This window comes from Haematobia irritans, chromosome 4 (assembly GCF_050003625.1).
Source record: "Haematobia irritans isolate KBUSLIRL chromosome 4, ASM5000362v1, whole genome shotgun sequence".
In the NCBI taxonomy this organism is placed as follows: domain Eukaryota; kingdom Metazoa; phylum Arthropoda; class Insecta; order Diptera; family Muscidae; genus Haematobia; species Haematobia irritans.
Genome location: NC_134400.1, coordinates 34137607 through 34160206, shown reverse-complemented (window position 1 = coordinate 34160206; position 22600 = coordinate 34137607). Strand labels below are relative to the sequence as shown.

Below are 22600 nucleotides of genomic sequence, written 5' to 3'. Positions count from 1 at the left end.
TTTTGCATGATTGTTAGAGACCATATACTAACACCATGTACCAAATTTCAGCCGGATCGGATCAAATATGCTTCTCTTAGAGGCTCCACAAGCCAAATCTGGGGATCGGTTTATATGGGGGCTATATATAATTATGGACCGATATGGACCAATTTTTGCATGGTTGTTAGAGACCATATACCAACACCATGTACCAAATTTCAGCCGGATCGGATGAAATATGCTTCTGTTAGAGGCTCCACAAGCCAAATCTGAGGGTCCCTTTATATGGGGGCTATACGTAAAAGTGGACCGATATGGCCCATTTTCAATACCATCCGACCTACACCGATAACAACTACTTGTGCCAAGTTTCAAGTCGATAGCTTGTTTCGTTCGGAAGTTAGCGTGATTTCAACAGACGGACGGACGGACGGACGGACGGACATGCTTAGATCGACTCAGAATTTCACCACGACCCAGAATATATATACTTTATGGGGTCTTAGAGCAATATTTCGATGTGTTACAAACGAAATGACAAAGTTAATATACCCCCATCCTATGATGGAGGTTATAAAAATAATTAAAACCATAAAATAAGTTTTATATATATAACGAAAAAAAAATATATGTATATGCCATTATTAACACTTACGCAACTAGACCGCCCAAAAATGCAACTGGGCCACCGCCAATTAAGCGTATCTTACGATGACAGGAATCAAAGAGTGAGGTACGTACGGCTGGTGGCGCCTGTGTGGTGGGCGACATTGTTGCCGTCGAAGTCGTCGTTGCTGCTGTTGCTGTTGCAGTATTGGCAATAGATGGAGATGCTACAGCTGTGGCAGCTACCAATGAGGGTGGCGCCACACAAGTGTTGGTAAACGATACAAAAGGCAAGATGGTGCTGGTTTGATGGTGATTGGCAACACTTTCTTGTAGATCAGCTGATTTTGAGAGTTCTTTACTAGAGTTGATCACCAACTCTTTTCGTATATATGAATTTAAGTAATTATTATTGGTATTGTTGCTGTTATTGTTATTATTGCTGTTGTGTTTGTTTTTGGTATTATTGCTGTTAGGGCTGCTACTACCGCTACTACTATTGAGAATATTGGCAAAATAACCCGTTGTACGTATTGCTGATAATTCTGTTTCAGCTGACTTAGTTTCAACTTTTGCAAGTTTTTCACTTCCTATTGAGGATGGTGGTGAGAGATTGTTGTTAGATTTTCCTTTTTCCGTGGTAATACTAGCACCCGTTTTGATAATTTTACGATAACTAGTATCTTCGTGTGTATTACCACTGTTGTTATTATTGCTACTGCAATCGACAAAATCCACAAAACGTTTAGAGGTCGCCTTTCTCAATTCAGGATTCTTTGTTGTAACAACGGTGGCGGTAGTCTTGGCCTTTTTCAAGCGCATAAAAGAAAACGGCGATCCTGATAACAAACCCCGACTCAGTAGATGTTCTCTAAATGTAAGCGAGGGGCGAGAGGAAAGAGGAGAGTCTGTTGATATTTCTGTTGTTGTTTGGCTACTGATTGTGGTATTGCCGGAAGATATTGATGATGCGTCACTTGAGGCCGAAGAAATGGAAGTCGATGTGACGTTGGACGATGATGATGATGATGACGAAGATGATTTAATGTTCTTCGTCTTCTTCTTCTTCTCAGTTTTCTTTAGTTTTTCACCAATATTTTTTGATGTTTGTAGCTGGTGTTGTTGTTGTTGTTGCTGCTGCAATTTCTTTGTTGTCTGTTGCTTATATACTTGCTGCTGCTGATCGACAATTTTCGTATATTGCTCATAGTAATGGTACTTGGTACCTGTTGTTGTATGATGCTGATGCTGTTGTTGTAGTTTCTGTATGAACGGTGTATTAGATTTTGTTGTATTCGTACCGATCTCAACAAAATGCGTAGGTGTCCTCAACATTATCTCGGCGTCATTGGATGGGGGTCGTGGTGAATTTTCAAAACAAATTAAAAAAAAACGAGATTTTCTTTGTGGCGTTTCAAATATGAAACGAATGTTTTGATTGTTTTGTTTTTTTTTTTTTTTAGATAGATAGCCTGTGTTTTTCCACCTATTTGTTATTTTTGGCCATTCAAATCAATTGTTATTGTCACTTTCTAAGAGAGAGAGAAATATACATGGGTATATGTGGCTGTGTGTGTGTGTGTGAATATTGACTTTTCACATAATTCGCATACAACGTAGTAGACATTATTACTACGCCTTATACAATGGCAACGTATGGTAAACGTAATGTAACGCGTTGCAATGACGTTATGGTGTTCTTTTGCTTTTGTTTAGCGAGAGATACTCTTATGTACTTAAGTATTTGTAGATAGATAGAGTATTTGCTCTATTTCTTAATTCTCTCGACTGTGATTCTCTGATGATCTTTTGTTTTCTTTGAATTTTAATCATTAGCAAAATATTTATTTGTTTGTTTCATTTAAAGTGTTTGCTTTTCGTAATGGACTGTTTACTTTCGATTTTAAACACCGGCATACTATACGCGCTAATCCAGAGAAACAAAAAAAAAAACAAAGAATTTTGTGAAAAACAAAAAATAAAAAGAATTGCTATCTTGACTGGCAGGCGATGTGAAAATGAAACTGAAAATAAGCTATTTTAACGACAATTCTCATCTTCATCTTATTTTCAGTTTCCATTTTCCATGGGAATGGGAATGTTTTGACCAACATGGTGGTAGGTCGTTTAGTTTGGTTTTTTGTTTGTTACTTGGTTATTTGCAAGAGAACAAGTCTTTGTTGTGTTTGCTTTGATGGAATTTTGTGCAAATATCTCATCTTTGGGGGGTTCAAGTTATTGTGGCATTTTTTATGGTTTATTTCCACTCTTGTTTGTTTAATGTTTGGTTTGTTTTTTTGTGTTTTTTTTTTGCGTTGTGGTCATTGTGTGTAGTAATTTAATCGTGCTTCAATTATTTGTTTATTTTTTCTCTTCTTTTGTGTAAACTAAAGTTAACAAACCTTGGCTCTTAAGCCGTGTAGATGTGGTCTTTTTGACTCGTTTGATGTTGGTTAGTACCTTCAGTTACCTAATTTAATTTAACAAGAGAACACAAAAAAATATCAACTAGGTTATTTCAAGGGGAACTCTCAGCTGATATTCCCTAAATTAATGACAATAGTAAATAGCTATTACATAGGTAATTAAGGTTTTTATGACTTAATACAAACAATAAAATTAAGAAAAAAAGATAAAATCCAATAGATATTCATATCCCCAAAAGATGATACACAGAAAAAATATCACCAAAAAATTTCAATTTAAAAATTTGATTGGAGATGAAAAGGTAATCAATTTGAAAATTAAGCTATAAAAATTAAATTTCGATGTCATACAAACGGAATGGCAAACATTTTATTATTACTCTAGAAATCTTTGTCAACATTTTACTTCTACAGAAAATTTTGGTTAAAACTTTATTTCTATAGAAAAATTTCTTTCTATAGTTAGAAAGAAATTTAGTTAGAAAATTTTGTCAAAATTTTATTTTGTTAGAAAATGTTATTTTGTTAGAAAATTTTGCCAATATTCTATTTAATATTTAATAATTTTGTCAAAATTTTATTTCTATTGAAGGTTAGGTTAGGTTAGGTTAGGTTGTTTTGCTAGAAAATGTCAAAATTTTAATATGCGAGAAAGTTTTGGTAAAACTGTATTTCTATTTCTCTTGAAAATGATGTCGAAAGTTTATTGCTATAGAAAGTTGGCAAATTTTTATTCATATAGAAAATTTTGTCAACATTTTATTTCTCTAGAAATTTTTTAATTTTTTTTTGCTACATTAAATTATGTCGATATTTTTTTTTTCTATATAAAATTTTGCCAAAATTTTATTTCTCTAAAAAATTTTGTCAAAATTTTATTTCTATAGAAAATTTTGTCAAAATTTTATTTCTCTAGAAAATTTTGTCAAAATTTTATTTCTATAGAAAATTTTGTCAAAATTTTATTTCTATAGAAAATTTTGTCAAAATTTTATTTCTATAGAAAATTTTGTTAAAATTTTATTTCTATAGAAAATTTTGTCAAAATTTTATTTCTATAGAAAATTTTGCCAAAATTTTATTTCTGTAGAAAATTTTGTCAAAATTTTATTTCTATAGAAAATTTTGTCAAAATTTTATTTCTATAGAAAATTTTGTCAAAATTTTATTTCTATAGAAAATTTTGTCAAAATTTTATTTCTATAGAAAATTTTGTCAAAATTTTATTTCTATAGAAAATTTTGTCAAAATTTTATTTCTATAGAAAATTTTGTCAAAATTTTATTTCGATAGAAAATTTTGTCAAAATTTTATTTCTATAGAAAATTTTGTCAAAATTTTATTTCTATAGAAAATTTTGTCAAAATTTTATTCCTATAAATAATCTACCAAAACATCAACCAATCTACCAAACAGTAAAAAAGCTACCACTTTGGATAGAATTCTACCAACTATGGCCCCTGAGGGCCGACCCTGAGCATTATTGCGAAAGACATCATGTTGCCAATTTGCATTTTCGCCACACCCAGAGAAGGGATATGATTACCTCTTAGAGCAAAATATAATTTTTTGGACGGTGAAAATGTAATATAATCGTCGCAATCATGTGTGTGTGTTTTTTTATATTATGCATCCAATTTCGACAATAATTTTATGTTCAATGAGAAAACATTATTTTTGCGACAAAAATGTTTTATGCTCCTCATCCAAAAATAAAATTTTGTTCTAAGAGTTGATCATATTCCCTCTCTGCGTTAGATCTGTTTTTTGTTTTTAAATCTTTTTGCGGGGAAATATATTACACATAATTTAAAGTTCAATTATTTTCCAATAATTCCCATCAACATTAATTTTTATACAAAAAGTACTTAGCGTTTTTTTTGGCAACGCTTTATTAGCAAACCCTCAAAATCTCTGCACATAGGTCGTTACTGTGATCGCTTTAAGTTTTTTTTATTTTATTTTTTAGTGATGGATATAATTTGTTGCAGTAATTCATAAACATTTCACATTAATAATATTAATAATGAGTTATAAGACCTTTTCACATAAACACAAGTGCTTAAAATAATTGTTTAATTGAATTCCTCCATAAAGAATTTTTAAAAAAATATTTCAACAATGAAATAAATTTCCCATATTTTTGCCTTTACCAATAATGTATGGAAAGCATTAAAAAAGGAATGGCATTTTTACCATCAAATTGAATGAAAAGCAATCAACGAGTGACCGGAAAAGCTATTTCAAATATTCTTTAAGTGAAACGTTTGCCAAAAAAAAAAAACGCCCCACAAAGGGAAAACAATGTAAAATCACAATGGCACGCAATTGCGTGATTTTGTTTCATATTTTTCGTTGTCATTTTAAGATTTTCCATATAGTTTTTGTTTTCGCTTTGACTTTATAATATTTTACTAACCAACAGAATAAGATATATGCAGACATATGTATGACTACTAGCCAGTCATGTATATTTTGTAGGAAATATAGCTTGAAGAAATTTTGAAAAATTAAAAATGAACACATGTTATGTTTAGACATGGAGAGCTGACCTAATTTAATCGAAACATATTTATATTTGTCAAATATATTTACATTAGATATTATTAAACATTAAATGAGCACAAGTTTTCAAATAAAAACAAAAGATAATGAAGATGGGAAATTAGCCGATGTCATACTAAAGGTTGCAGCGAACGGCGTTCGATACATACATGTTCGTTATATTTTTAATTTGCATTTATTTTCATTAAAACTCTCACAATACATTTGGAGTAAATAGCAATGAGGAATATTTAGCATATTTTTCTACGTCATTTCTTGGCATTTTCAAAGTTTTTTGAAATTCAAAATACCAATTTTTTACTTCATTTCCTGACATTAATTTCTTCTTATTCAAAGAATCTTAAACGACAAATATGTAACGAACTCTGGCAAGGGTTTGATACCTCCTGCTGTCATTTTACTCTTCTATTTTTGTTTTCTATTCAATTTTGGACTATATGGCATCTCTGTATATAAAATAAGCATTAAATATAATGTTGCTAACATTATATCTCCCATTCTCTTTCTCGGTAATTAGATGATTTTATGTTACCGTTATTGGACATTGAAATATAAAATTTTATGTAGACTAACTTTTCTAAATCGCTACATGACAAATTCCTACACAAAAATATCAATAAAATTATTTATTACATTTTCCCCCCATTATCTCTTTTCAAGCCCACAATATTCAGTCTTACAATATGAAATAAATTATTAACGTTGCTTTTTATTTTCATACCATAAAAAAAGAAAAGAGAGTGCTTAAGACACTCTCTTTCTTTATAAGAAACCAAGGTCAGTGGATTTTTATTCCTGATTTGTATAAACTCCAGAGTGTCATGATGAAAATGTAATCCCATTAATAGTCATTTAAGTATTTGACATACTATATTGCTCTAATAATCCCTGGAAGACTACATAAATTATACATTTCAAATGACATAATTTATCAATAATGTGTCCGTTTTGTTTTCTAGGTTTTCTTTTTTGTTCCCCTCTATCATTACTTAACATCTGAGGGAGGGATACCGTTGTTCTCTGTCATCATATCTACAATAAAGATTGATTTAAAAAATAATTCCGAGGCGATAGCATGTTCAATTCATGGTGAACATCATCGTTGGCTGTCATCAGGGCTGTCGCGGCGTGATCACATCATTTGCCATTAGACTACCACAACACCATGTGGAGTCTTCTAAACACTTTGTTGTTTGGTTCACATTTATTTTGAAGTGTTTCGTTTTTTCTTTGATTTTTTTTTTTGTCGATTCTACTACAATTCATACCTTTTGAGTTAATTTGCATTTCATTAGCATTATAATGTGTTAATAGGCCAACCAACCTCAACGAAAGTTGTCGTAATCAATGGGGGTATTAGTCAAACAATCGTTCGATGACAACAACTATAGAGACAACAACAACAATTCAATACAAGCCAACAACAACTGACAAAACTACTGAAATTTAACAGAATTAATTCATTGTAGTAAGAAATTAGTGTTGTATTTAATGATCAAGAAAAGCAAATGGTAGTTACAGAGAGAGAGAGAGAGCGAGAGAGAAAGAGAATCGGAGAGAAAACTTTAACAATAGGTTATTGTGCTTTATTGATAGTATCTGGAGGGGGTTCGGAGAGAAAGACTTGACTAAGAAAATATGGGAATTACAGAGAGAGAGTTGGAGAGAATAACTTTAATTACATATGAGCCATATGATTACAGCAGGGATGGAAAATGAAGTACTATAGGACTTTCTTCAATACTTTTTCACCCTCGTCAGTACCGTAGTACCCCCGCGAGTGATTTAGTACATTTTTTTGTAGACATTTTTGAGCCGATATCAGATTTATGGTACAATAGTTTTGTCAAAATATTTTAATATTTTACAAAAATTTATTTCTTCAGAAAGTTTTCTCAAAATTTTATTTCTATAGAAAATTTTGTGAAAATGTTTTCTTTTGGAAAATTTTGTCAAAATTTTATTTTATTTTTTGTCAACATTTTATTTCTATAAAAAAATGGCTAAAATTTTATTTCTATAGAAAATTTTGTCAAAAATGTCTACAGAAAATTTGTATTTAAAATTGAGGAGTTGACAAACAAAATTTTATTTTCTTTAAAATTCAGTCTAAAGGAGGTCTTGACAATAATCTTGTAATGGAATTTTTGTTGAAATTTAGTGAAAAGTACTTTTTCGCTCAAAAAAATACCTTTTATGTACTTTCTTAAAAATTGTATTTTCCATCCCTGGATTACAGTTGTTTACACTAAGAGGGGGAGCAGTGCATACTATTCTCTTTATAATACTTAGAAGACTTGGAAATAAACACTTAAAACTTTTGACATTTGAAAAATCTTAACGAATATTCAACATTATGTCATGAATGTTAGCCACCATCAATTATTATTGCTATTCAATTGGTTTCATTAGAGCTCTCGGTAACATAGTTTCTAATATTTCTCTCTATTGACATATTAATATAAATGTTAATTCAATCCAATTACACATAAAGAAATAAAAATAAAAGTGCAAAAAATCCACGGCGACCTTTTCACTCATCAGAGGGTTAGGAAGTGCAGGTATTACGGAAAGAGATTGACTGACTTTAAAATTGATCTAAGTTATGGGTATTGATAAATTTATTACTTTTGTACTTTTTGAAGTGAAAAAGTACTTTTTACCCAGCTGTTACTTATTTGGTAAATTTTCTAACCGATTTTTCTAGTTTTCAATTTATTTCATACTCCAAAATTTTTTCCCATGAAATAGAAAATGAGTTTTACAGACTAGGAATCCACAGAGCAATCGAATAATTATTTCTGAGGACCTCAAAAATTTCAAGCTTTATGAAAGAACTGTCAGTTGTTAGATTGCAACTCTAGGGTTGCCTAATCACTCCAAATAAAAGACAGACCTCATGCATGGTAATATAGTGGATTTTGAATGAGATTACGTTGATATTATTTGCGAACCAGCTTATATGTTCCTATTAAAAATCTAAATGGTTTACGGCCAAATGCAAAATTGCACTTAACGAAAATTTAGATTTTTCTACTATTTTTACCAAATTTTATTTTTATAGAAAATTTTGTTTAAATTTTATTTTTATAGAAACTTGTATCAAAATTTTTGTTTTATAAAAATTTGCCAATATTTTATTCTTTGTAGAAAATTTGTCAAAATTTTATTTTTATACCCACCACCATAGAATGGTAACGGGGGTATAATAAGTTTGTCATTCCGTTTGTAACACATCGAAATATCGATTTCCGACTATATAAAGTATATATATTCTTGATCAGGGAGAAATTCTAAGACGATATAACGATGTCCGTCTGTCTGTCTGTTGTAATCACGCTACAGTCTTCAATAATGAAGCAATCGTGCTGAAATTTTGCACAAACTCGTCTTTTGTCTGCAGGCAGGTCAAGTTCGAAGATGGGCTATATCGGTCGAGGTTTTGATATAGTCCCATATAAATCGACCTCCCGATTTGGGGTCTTGGGCTTATAGAAACCGTAGTTTTTATCCAATTTGTCTGAAATTGGAAATCTAGAGGTATTTTAGGACCATAAAGAGGTGTGCCGAAAATGGTGAGTATCGGTCCATATTTTGGTATAGCCCCTATATAGACCGATTTCCCGATTTTACTTCTTGGGCTTCTAGAATCCGAAGTTTTTATCCTATTTGCCTGAAATTGGAAATCTAGAGGTATTTTCCGGGTCATAAAGAGGTGTGCCGAAAACGGTGAGTATCGGTCCATATTTTAGTATAGCCCCCATAAGAACGATCTCCCGATTTAACTCCTTGGGTTTCTAGAAACCGTTGTTTTTATTTGATTTGCCTGAAATTGTAAATATTCTGGTATTTTAGGCTCACAAAATCGTGTATCGGATTAAGTTTTTTATCGGTCCATTTGGTAATGCCTCCATATAATAGACCGACTTCACTTCTTCAGGGTGTAGAAGGCGCACTGATCATGAAAATTGCTTGAAACTCAATGTAAAATTTCCAGATTTTACTTCTACAGATTTAAGATTTCAAATCAAGACGTTATTTTATAATTTTCTTGCACACTTACAAGAGATGTTAATGATTCCTCTAAAACTCAAACAAAAATAGTTGTTATAAATCCAGAATCTGATATAGTCCTCATAGGTGAAATCTTTAAATTTATCTTCGGAAAGTGTCCTCAAGCCCTCCTGAAATTTCAAAGGAAACCCTAATATTTGGTTCATGGTGGTGGGTATTTAAGATTCGGCCCGGCCGAACTTAGTGCTGTATATACTTGTTTGTAGAAAGTTTTGTGAATATTTTATTCTTGTAGTAAATTTTGTCAAAAATTTATTTTTATAGAAAATTTTGTCAAAATTTTATTTTTGTAGACAATTTTGTCAAAATGTTATTTTTGTAGACAATTTTGTCAAAATTTTATTCCTTGTAGAAAATTTGTCAACATTTTATTTTTATAGGAAATGTTGTCAAAATTATATTTTTATAGAAAATTTTGTTAAATTTTATTTTTATGTAAAATTTTTGTCAAAATTTTATTTTTATTGGAAATTTTGTCAAATTTTATTTTTATAGAAAATTTTGTCAAAATTTTATTTTTATTGGAAATTTTGTCAAAATTTTATTTTTATTGGAAATTTTGTCAAAATTTTATTTTTATAGAAAATTTAGTCAAAATTTTATTTTTATAGAAAATTTTGTAGTAGAGTAAAAAATCTACCATTTTTGGTAGAATTCTACCAACTGTGGCAACCGTGATACAGATTCCATTTATCCAATTTTCGTTCTCTTTTTGCGATATATCAACAAAGGGTTTCATGTACAAATAAATGTCAGTTTAAAAATACAAATTATAACAGATATTTTCTTACTTCTTACTTTCAAAAAAAACTTTAAACCATAGATACAAAATCCTCGTTATAAGTATTAGACTATTTTTGAATACAAAGTACAAAATATTCGATTTTATGAATTTGATCCTGTGTCGTGGCCTAAAATTGTGTTTATCTAACTTTTCATTACTCAGAAAAAAGAAAACTCTTTTTTTCAAGGCATCGTTGGAAAACAAATCTTAAAAAGTAATATGCTGGCTACAAATTTCCTTTGTTTAAGAAGTTATTATTATTTTTTTCTTTTTGTGAGTGTACTTCTTCAACTATTGTTCTAGTCTCCGCCATTTTTTATGAAGGGAGAAAGTGGAAGACCTTCAAATGTGTCTCACATGAACCTTAATGTCAGCTCTAATTACTTTTAGCTTACAAATTACAAAGTGACAACCCTTCAAGAGTTTTACTATCACAAATAATTTCACTGGATTTTTTTTTTTCAAAAACATAATGTAATAAAATCGTCAACCTAGTAAAAATTGTTCATGAGGTGAATTAAAATCACCTTCCAAACACCTTTAACACTTGAAGCATAATATATGAGTTGTATTAAGTGAATAGAATTAACATATTATTAAAAAGAAAACAAAAAACGTTAGATTTTAAACTTTCGTAGATTTCTTTTGTCATACTCCAATAACCTTTGGCAGCGACCTCCACCAGCACCCCCTCATGAACTATAAAAACGTAATAAATAAACCCTAAAACTTTGCGTATATAAATTAGTAGATATACAGTATGTCAAGAAAGTCTTTTGACATTGCCAAATATTTCAAATTCTAGAAATAATTGAAATATTAAATATTTTATTAAATTTTTAATTCTGTGTACGTATGTATACTTTGCAAAATACATAATAAAATATTTTTTTAAAATTTCATTATATTTAATTTTGGAACAAAACATAATTTTTATCCCATTGTCAAAACACTTTCTTGACAAACTGTATTTATGTGTTACTTGTTTCTGTTCCAGCTTTTCATAAATTAAAACAATAGATCACTTACGGGGGTAAAGTGATGTGACCAAATGTATAGGGGAACATACCCAATGTGACATTAATCGTTTTGTTGCTCTTTTTTTTCTTCTCATTTACATTAATTTGACATGTGATGACATTTCTCTATCATACTCAATGAGATGTAATTTCTTCGAGTAACTGTCATTCAATTTCTCTTCATGTATGTGTGTATGTTAGTTACTTGGGAAATACTCTGTACATATATACCTGATTTAAAACAACGCCCAGTAGCACAAATAAGTTAAGCGAGAGGAGAGGATATAGTAGTATGAGTAGTAAGTAGGAAATGCAATTTCCACTTTCAAAACAGAAGGAATTCAACTTCGTTTTGCTATATGAAGATCACACAAGATAATCTGTGGTTATGCTCTCTCTCTCTCTCTTTACATTGGTGAGCAACACACCAATATAATGATTTTTAGTTTCTCCTACTGCATGATATGATATGATTCAAGCCTGATTTGAGAGGTAATAATGAAATTTCCTACTGGGTGACTTCAAATAATGAGCTGGCGGCATACTGGGTACATGTTCGTTGATAATGATATGGGTTTACTTGTATCTATAGAAGGGTATGGTTTGAAGCCAACGAGAAAATAGCATTTGGTAGCACACTTGCTTTACACATTTGTATGCAAATCACACATTTTGTTTGAGTTAAAAATATTCTTTCTTTAAAATTAAAAACGATGGAAGTATACGTAGAAAAAGAAAAAGTGACAAAATTTTCTATAGAAATAACTATTTGACAAAATTTTCTTTAGAAATAAAAATTTTCTATAGAAATAAAATTTTGCCGAAAATTTTCTATAGAAATAAAATGTTGGAAAATTTTTCTATAGAAATAAAATTTTGCCGAAAATTTTCTATAGAAATAAAATGTTGGAAAATTTTTCTATAGAAATAAATATTTGACAAAAATTTTCTATAGAAATAAATATTTGACAAAAATTTTCTATAGAAATAAATATTTGACAAAAATTTTCTATAGAAATAAAATTTTGTTAGAATTTTCTATAGAAATAAATAAAATAAAATTTGGACGAAATTTCCTATAGAAATAACATTTTGACCAAAATTTTCTATAGAAATAAAATTTTGTTAAGATGTTTTACAGAAATAAAATTTTGACGAAAATTTTCCATAGAAATAAAATTTTGATAAAAATTTTCTATAGAAATAAAAATTTAACAAATTTTTTTTACGAAGAATTTAAACGTAATTTTCTATATGGATCTCGTATACAAATCTCATACACCTGTTTTATTGTCGTTTTTTTTTCGTTTTGTTAGTTCTTACTAACATACCGAGTAGGATTTAGATTATCCATAGCTGGGTACTGTAATTTAAGGGAAATACTATAACCAACCATGAGGAATATGGAATCAGTCTTTTGGAACGTTTTAAGAATTCTCAAAATGAAAAGAAAGTTTGTTGGTTTTTTCACTACTTGATATTGGTTTAAAAAGTCGACTCCAGCCATTTGCTCTGATGAAGATCATGGCAATGGCCATGCTCATGATAGAAACAGCGGCGATGATGATGATGATTCGTTGAGGTTTTTTAAAAATCCCCACAAAACTCTGTAGTAAAAGTGTAGCTGTGTAGTTGTTGTTCATGGTTAATTTATGAGGTTTCTTTCTAAATTTTCGAAATGGAAGCGAATGCACATCAACACTCTTCACATAAGTAATCAGTATAGACAAAAAAAAAAACACTAAAACAAAAACGGTGAGTCAATGTGTTCCACTTCCTAAGTATTAAAGAAGATCTTAATTTGATTAAAAAAAAAAGCTGAATACATGAACCTCGTCATCTGTACAAAAACTAGAGTTCCATAACAATTTTCCGGGTTTTCTTTTGAATTAAAGTGAAATTGGTTTCATTTTAGAATTTAATTTTATTTTTTGTTTTGTTTATCATTGCTCCAGACATGTAATCACAAGAGCGTGAAAAGTTGCAAGATTGTGTAGTTTTTTGTTTACTAAATTACCACAGGTCGAGTATTTCGCTTATGTTTTAATGATGGCTTAACACCCTATATGTTAAAAAAAAAAAAAAAAAAAAAAAAAAAAAAAAAAAAAACTTTTATGAGGGATATCTAGAAAACTTTAAAAGTTTCATAGATAAGAAAATTGAAAATCTTCTTGCTTTGATTTTGCCAGACCTTTTTTTCTCATTCCAAAATTGTTTTCGTAAAGGCATTTATTTCCTCTTCACATTAATCCTTTGTCAATCTCAAAGGGTTGTTGTTAAAAGTCTTATTAATTGGTGTTTTTAGTTTCTCCCCTCAAAAACCCTTCATATTTCTTTTATAGTAGATTTAATTAAATAAACATTTTGAGGTTTTATATGGGGCAAAAATACCTAACAAGGGTTTATGGTCTTTCAACTTTCTATTCTAAGGGTCGTAGGATACAAAATAAACTGAAGAAAGGAAATCCCAACATTTAGGCTTACTCTTACAAAATCATTGTTTTGGAAAAAACAGAGATCTACAACGTTCACCAACAAACAACAGAAAACAATTAAACCACTTTAGGTCAGACCATGTATAGACTAAAAAAAAAACAAAAGTTGAATTCTTAACAAAGATTTTGAGGTTGGACATAAAGCACATGTTAACCAAGAAAGGCTAATAAATCATACTCCCCAAATAATTTTCCTCCACAAAGTGGCTATCAGAATTCGCTAAATGACGAATTTCAGAGAATTTTCTGTTTGGGTCACTTTAGACGATACCCCATACACTGGGGGAGCACTTTAGAAAAAACATTTTTATAGAAATAAAATTTTGGCAAAATTTTCTATAGAAATAAAATTATGACAAAATTTTCTATAGAAATAAAATTTTGTCAAAATTTTCTATAGAAATAAAATTATGACAAAAATTTCTATAGAAATAAAATTTTGACAAAATTTTCTACAGAAAAAAAATTTGAGAAAATTTTATAGAGAAATAAAATTTTGAGTAAATTTTATATAGAACTAAAAGTTTGTTAAGATGTTCTATAGAAATAAAATTTTGCCGAAAATTTTCTATTGAAATAAAATTTTGCAAAACTTTTCTATAGAAATAAAATTTTGACAAAATTTTTGTATGGAAATAAAATTTCGACAAAATTGTCTATAGAAATAAAATTTTGACAAAATTTTTTTTCGAGGCAAAAATAATCTACCAACATTTGGAGCATTTTTACCCAAAAAAAAAAAAAAACTACCAAACAAAAAAAAATATTTTGTCAAAATTTTAGTTCCATACAAAAATTTTGACAAAATTTTCTATAGAAATAAGATTTTGACAAAATTCTCTATAGAAATAAAATTTTGCCAAAATATTCTATAGAAATAAAATGTTGCCTAAAATTTTCTAAAAAAAAAATAAAATTTTGACAAAATTTTTTATAGCAATAAAATTTTGACAAATTTTCTATAGAAATAAAATTTTGACAAAATTTTTTTTCGAGGCAAAAATAATCTACCAACATTTGGAGCATATTTTACCAAAAAAAAAAAAAAAACTACCAAACAAAAAAAAATATTTTGTCAAAATTTTAGTTCCATACAAAAATTTTGACAAAATTTGCTATGGAAATAAGATTTTGACAAAATTTTCTATAAAAATAAAATTTTGATAAAATTTTCTAAAAAAAAAAATGTGACAAAATTCTCTATAGAAATAAAATTTTGCCAAAATATTCTATAGAAATAAAATTTCGCCTAAAATTTTCTAAAAAAAAATAAAATTTTGACAAAATTTTTTATAGCAATAAAATTTTGACAAATTTTCTATAGAAATAAAATTTTGACAAAATTTTCAGTAGAAATAAAATTTTGAGAAAATTTTATATAGAAATAAAATGTTGAGAAAATTTTATATAGAAATAAAATTTTGAGAAAATTTTATATAGAACTAAAAGTTTTTAAAATTTTGCCGAAAATTTTCTATAGAAATAACATTTTGACACAAATTTCTGTAGAAATAAAATGTTGACAAAATTTTTGTATGGAAATATAGTTTCGACAAAATTTTCTATAGAAATAAAATTTGGACAAAATTTTTTTTCGAGGCAAAAATAATCTACCAACATTTGGAGAATATTTTACCAAAAAAACTACCAAACAAAAAAAATATTTTGTCAAAATTTTATTTCCATACAAAATTTTTGACAAAATTTTGTATAGAAATAAGATTTGACAAAATTTTCTATAAAATAAAATTTTGATAAAATTTTCTAAAAAAAAATGTGACAAAATTTTCTATAGAAATAAAATTTTGCCAAAATATTCTATAGAAATAAAATTTTGACAAAATTTTTGTATGGAAATAAAATTTCGACAAAATTTTCTATAGAAATAAAATTTTGACAAAATTTTCAGTAGAAATAAAAATTTTGACAAAATTTTCAGTAGAAATAAAAATTTTGACAAAATTTTCAGTAGAAATCAAAATTTTGAGAAAATTTTATATAGAAATAAAATTTTGAGAAAATTTTATATAGAAATCAAATTTTGAGAAAATTTTATATAGAAATCAAATTTTGAGAAAATTTTATATAGAAATAAAATTTTGAGAAAATTTTATATAGAAATAAAATTTTGCCGAAAATTTTCTATAGAAATAACATTTTGACAAAAATTTCTATTGAAATAAAATTTTGACAAAATTTTTGTATGGAAATAAAATTTCGACAAAATGTTCTATAGAAATAAAATTTTGAATTTTTTTTCTAGGCAAAAAAATTTTGACAAAATTTTCTAAAGAAATAAGATTTTGACAAAATTTTCTAAAAAAAATAAAATTTTGACAAAATTTTCTATAGCAATAAAATGTTGACAAATTTTCTATAGAAATAAAATTTTGACAAAATTTTCAGTAGAAATAAAATTTTGAGAAAATTTTATATAGAAATAAAATTTTGAGAAAATTTTATATAGAAATAAAATTTTGAGAAAATTTTATATAGAATTAAAATTTTGAGAAAATTTTATATAGAACTAAAAGTTTGTTAAGATGTTCTATAGAATATAGAAATAAAATTTTGACAAAATTTTTGTATGGAAATAATATTTCGACAAAATTTTCGATAGAAATAAAATTTTGACAAATTTTTTTTCGGGGCAAAAATAATCAACCAACATTTGGAGAATATTTTACCAAAAAAACTACCAAACAAAAAAAGTATTTTGTCAAAATTTTATTTCCATACAAAAATTTTGACAAAATTTTCTATAGAAATAAGATTTTGACAAAATTTTCTATAAAAATAAAATTTTAATAAAATGTTCTAAAAAAAATGTGACAAAATTTTCTATAGAAATAAAATTTTGACAAAATTTTTTTCGAGGCAAAAATAATCTACCAAAATTTGGAGAATATTTTACCAAAAAAAAACTACCAAACAAAAAAAAAATATTTTGTCAACATTTTATTTCCATACAAAAATTTTGACAAAATTTTCTATAAAAATAAAATTTTGATAAAATTTTCTATAGAAATAAAATTTTGTTTTGTTTTGTTATTGTTGGTTTTGTTCTTTAAGCATTGTTGTTGTTTTTTTATTTCAGCTTAAAACCATACATTGACTAAACTACAAGAGTAGCTTAACCAACAGAGGAAAAGAATGTTTGTCAAATTTATTTGGGCAAAGCCCTATAGACTGCAAGATGGTTGGATGGACGCACGTTTCGGAATTACCACATTCCTCATCAGCATCCTCTACTTGCAGCAAAACTATCAACCAATTATCAGAATAAATTCAGGCAGTTTATTAAACCCAACAAAAACCACACTTGAACATAAAATTTTGGCAAAATTTTCTATAGAAATAAAATTTTGGCAAAATATTCTATAGAAATAAAATTTTGACAAAATTTTTGTATGGAAATACAATTTCGACAAAATTTTCCATAGAAATAAAATTTTGACAAATTTTCTATAGAAATAAAATGTTGACAAAATTTTCAGTAAAAATAAAAATTTTGAGAAAATTTTATATAGAAATAAAATTTTAAGAAAATTTTATATAGAAATAAAATTTTGACAAAATTTTATATAGAACTAAAAGTTTGTTAAGATGTTCTATAGAAATAAAATTTTGCCGAAAATTGTCTATAGAAATAACATCTGGACAAATTTTCTATTCAAATAAAATTTTGCAAAACTTTTCTATAGAAATAAAATTTTTACAAAATTTTAGTATGGAAATAAAATTTCGACAAAATTTTCTATAACATTAGAAATAAGATTTTGACAAAATTGTTGACAAAATTTTCTATAGAAATAAAATTTTGGCAAAATTTTCTATATATTTTGCCTAAAATTTTCTAAAAAAAAATAAAAGTTTGACAAAATTTTCTATAGAAATAAAATTTTGACAAAATGGAACATGGAAATAAAATTTTGACTGAATATTTTTTTGTTTGGTATTTTTTTGGTCAAATATTCTCTAAATGTTGGTAGATTATTTTTGCCTTGAGTGGCAACCATGAAAGAAACTCTTTTAAAAGTCTTATCAAATGATTTTTTTACTTTGCAAAATGATTTTTATGAATATAAAGCGTAGAAAGTACACTCAAAAAAAGTGAACTCTCTATTTCACTAAAGCCAATTTAACTTTAGTTTAGTTCATGGAATTATTATGCCTGCAGAAAGTTGCCTTTACTCTAATAATTTTTTGCGTACGTTATTTAAATGAACTAAAGAATGGGAAAAAATTATACACAAATTAAGTATAAAGATTTCCTAAATTCGTACTTCTCACAAAATAGTTCATTATTTCTTTAAATTTATAAATTTTACTAAAAATTCGTCCATCATGAACTTCGTATGTCACTAAAAACACTCTTGCAATTTTGAACTCCAATTTTTTCCTTCAAACAACAAAATTTTCTTTAACAAGTGAAAAAAGAAATATTATAACTAATAAATTTTCTTGAATTTGTCGAAAAATATTTACTTATTTTTGTGATATCGGCGTGATGTCAGCGTTTAGTTAAAATTTTCTAAAAATATTCAAAATTTTCTACAATTAACTAAAAGTTTTCTTCCTGGTGATTTCACTGTTTTTTCAGTGTATTAAGAAAATTAAATATTTTATAATTATTTAAGCACAATATAATGGAATTACCAATTTACACACTTGAATAGATTACAAAGGATGTAATATTGCCATACTTTTTTTTTAACGTTCTCTCCCGTCAAAAAAATCTTCAATAGTATACAAAATACATATAAAAAAAAATTGGTCTTAAAATGATAATTATTTAGTTTTATAATAAACAAAGGATGCATGAAATACCGTTAAATAATTATCTTTATAGTATACCATAGACCTTATAATACATAGATGATCCACTATTCTCTTTAAAAAAAAAATGTGTCAGTTCCAAAAATTAATTTTCTGACATTTCGTTTAGATTTTTTCGTAAAGAGTCAGTCCCAAACATTAATTTTCCGGCATTTGCTTTTGTGTTGTTCGTGAAGAGCAATGCTGCTCAAAATTATAATTCGTATTTTCGCGGTTTTGGTCACAATTTTTTGTTCAAATATGAACTTTTAATATATTAATTTATTTATAAATCCTCTGGTGCTCATAAACGGTGTGTAAAATTGGCAAACTACAAAAAGGAAAACGAAAGAAATTGTAAGCGTGCTCTTATTTTTCTCGTTTATTCTTAATCTTCGGAACTGTCAAACATAGTTTGACACCCATGGCTCATCTATGTATTATAAGGTCTATGTAGTAGACCAACAAACTCGATCCTCTCTATTATCTGGCAGGAAAGAGAGAGAGTGAGAAACAAAGAGTTGAAGATTGTCATAGTTGCTCAATTCATAACGGCTTCGTCACCAAAGAAACACGTAGTAGGACATTTTTCTATGTATGTAGTTAGACTCTCCTCTATTTTTTTATTATCTCATAATGGTATAATGTAGGCCAAAATACCGGTATATTACAAGGGGACACTTTTACAAGAGGTGGTTGTGTGGAAAGTCATACCTCATACACAGAAAAAAACGATGTTATTTTCATTTACGAAATTAATTGATCCAATTAAGTTTTAATTGAATCTAAAAATTTTATCAAAAATTAAAAATAAAATTAAAATTATAAATGCATTTTTCCGCGTACATAAAACATTGTATTTTAACAAAGCAAACTGTCCACTATCAGGCAAAGGCTCTTTATCACACATATCAGATTTTCGTGAGGCTTTTGGTCGCCTACCGAAAGCTGCTATGGAAGTGTTTAAACACACAGAAAAAAAAGTGTCTCGTAAATTTAAGAAGATTTTTACAATAATTTATTACAAGAATTTTCCAGAATTTTAGTTCATTTTTCGTATCTTGAACGAAAATTAACTACTCGAAAGGAAATTTTACAAATTCTAAGTAGCAATCGTTTAGTTCATGGCCTACAAAATACGATGGAAATTTCCTTAAAAAATTTCTTAACTGGTAGTTAAAAATTCGTTTGTCATGCTATAAAACTACTTGTGAAATGTAAAGTATTTTGTAAATAATAAGTGCAATTTACTATAAGATTTTTTTGTATGAGAAAATATTTTTTTACGAAATATGAACTTGATAGTGGATAGCAATTTCTTACTGACAATTCCTATAGTTAATATTTGTTGGTAAAAAATTACCCAATGAAATATTTTTAGTTCACATGTAATTAAATTTATAGACATTTTCGTCAAAAATGGTAGATAACATTTCTTGAAAATTTTGAAAATTTTAAGTTAAACGTTTCATTGTTCGTAAACTGGTGTGCCTTTACGAATATTATTCTTAGAGTAAATTGTCAGCTGATGCGATTAACTAATGCATAGTACAGAGATCTTTATCGGCATAGTGGAATGTGATTAATGTAAAGATGATGTTACTTGAGTTTTGTTGTGTATACATGAGTGTGGGGTTGTTTTTATTTTTGTCCATTTAGTGGTTTGGGTGTGTGTGTTTGTTATTCGCGGATGGTTTATTTGGCTGGATGAGGTGTTGTTTTCAATAAAGGCACATGTGTTTTTGTTGTTGTAGGAATGTTTTGGCTTTGCTTGGTTTTGTTTGGCATGCTTCAGTTGTATAGTTGGCGTTGGCGTGGGCTGTTGCATCTTTTTAGAAAGTATGTAACAAGGGAATATAAAGGCATGGAGTATTTTGGATTTTTGTTTGTTTATTAAACCTTTTAAATGAAAATTATTAATATTTTATCGGTAGTTTAGAAAAAAGTTATTAAGAATATTTACGAAAATATGTTGAAATTGAAAGTGTATTGAAATTTTTATTATTCTATTTAAAAAAAATAATATTCAATTCCAGATGAATTTGGAAAATGTTTGTTATATCTCAGCGTATAGTTTATTCATAAATTGGTAAGTATTTTTTTAATATGACTTTCTTTTAAAAAGAATATTTTTTATGTATATTATTATTTGTTAATTATTTTTTTTTTTTAGAAAGCCAGTTTAATGTTTTCTTTGTTGTAAAAACAATATTTAATTTCAGAGCAACTCCAGATGGATTCGAACAAATAAAAAATAGAGAATTGGTAAGTTTTCTTTTAAAAATTGGATTTATTTTAACTAGAATATTTACGTTTTTGTGACCTTTTTATCATCAAAATTACAGGTTTTTATTGCCTTATTTTAGTATTTCTTTAATCAAATTGTTTGGAAACCAATGTAATATTTTTAATGTAAAAACAAATATTTAATTTCAGAATAACCCCTTAAACATTTGGACAAATTTTTAGTACTCCTTTGCCTGTAATTTAATAGTGAATTGGTAAGGATTCTTTAACTTTCTTTTAGCCCTGGACAGTCATCCTTATTTTTTGTACATTAACATCAGCCTTCGTCATTTTGACTACGGCTCATTTCAAGACGCTGAAATTTTCATCGTGAGCGAAAAAGTTAACCAAACTTGAGTTTATTTTCTTATTCAATATGGTTTTAAGTAGTATAAAACAAAAATTCATAAAACGGTCGAATTAGTATAACTTAAATTCACCATTTCCCAATAGACTAAAATGCATTTTAAATCGAAAATGAAATTACGTGTCGTCATTTTGACGAATGATGACTGTCTAGGGTTATCAAGAATATTTGGTTTTTAATGTATATTATTATTTTTTTCATTAGATTTTTTGAAAACTTATTTAATAATTTTATTTAATATTTAATTTCAGAGTAACCCAAATAAATTTGGACAACTTTTTATATTTCCCCTCAGCGTACAATTTAATAGAGAATTGGTAAGTTTTATATTAAAACTTTGGCTTTCTTTCAACTAGAATATTTATTTTATTATATCCTTCACATCGATAACAACACAGTTTTATGAGTTTATATAGAATACTTCATTATTTTTCTAATTGTTTCAGGTACACATTTTATGAGATACGTTTTCCAAAGAAAAGTTGAATTCTTTACACCATTTGATAAAATGCCCCAAATATGGTAAGTTACAAGCTAAAATGAAGAATTAAAAATTATATTTCATTACATGGTGTTAATTTTTAACTATTTTCATTTTTGTTTCCATTTTTTCCAGCAAGATATGTGAAAAAACTACCTACGATGAATAAAAAAAGGATAAGTCAAAATGTCCAAACAGCGGGTTCAAATGAACTACTCTCTGTTCCACGTGGTCATAATTTTTATTCACAAAAACATTGTATTAAGAACTTTCATCATAAGTTTTTATAGTAAAATACTTTTGCTTAAAGAAAGTTTAATTTTAATGTATGAAAATTTTCATAATAGTAAAACGGTTTGTTGTTCCTTTAATTATTTAATTTCTCTGTACTGTGGAATGATTGATTTAAAAATTGTTTAGTCGTCGACATTTTAAAGAGACTGTTAACCACAAAATAAGCAAGTAAACCAAAATAATACTGACTTTTTAACTTGGTAGGGGTATATAAATCTTATGGTGTTGTAAAAATGAACTAAACTACAATGTTATAGATGCACTAAAATTTAAGAAAATTATAAACTAGACAAGTTGAAAAAAATCTTAAGGGCTAAATCATGGTCAATATTACTACAGTTTAGTTCATTTTGCAATGGAAAAAGGTTCACTGTTTTTTCAGTGCACTTAATCAAAACATCAT

The 22600-nt window shown here is 27.5% G+C and overlaps 1 protein-coding gene and 1 long non-coding RNA gene across 3 annotated transcripts in view; one reads left to right on the top strand and one right to left on the bottom strand.

The window, feature by feature from the left end:
• The window catches only part of LOC142233030 (uncharacterized), a 158969-nt gene that overhangs the window by 90742 nt on the left and 45627 nt on the right, over window positions 1-22600 (bottom strand). The window contains exon 2 of one of the 2 annotated variants that reach the window (XM_075303801.1): window positions 638-2515. In XM_075303801.1, coding sequence (XP_075159916.1) covers window positions 638-1923 — 1286 coding nt within the window. In that variant the 5' untranslated portion in view covers window positions 1924-2515. The remainder of the gene's footprint in view (window positions 1-637; window positions 2516-22600) is intronic. The other variant, XM_075303800.1, reaches the window with a different exon arrangement.
• Window positions 21672-22222, top strand: LOC142233769 (uncharacterized). The gene is made up of 3 exons (XR_012721485.1): window positions 21672-21739; window positions 21869-21944; window positions 22039-22222. It is a non-coding gene; the product is annotated as an uncharacterized LOC142233769 (long non-coding RNA).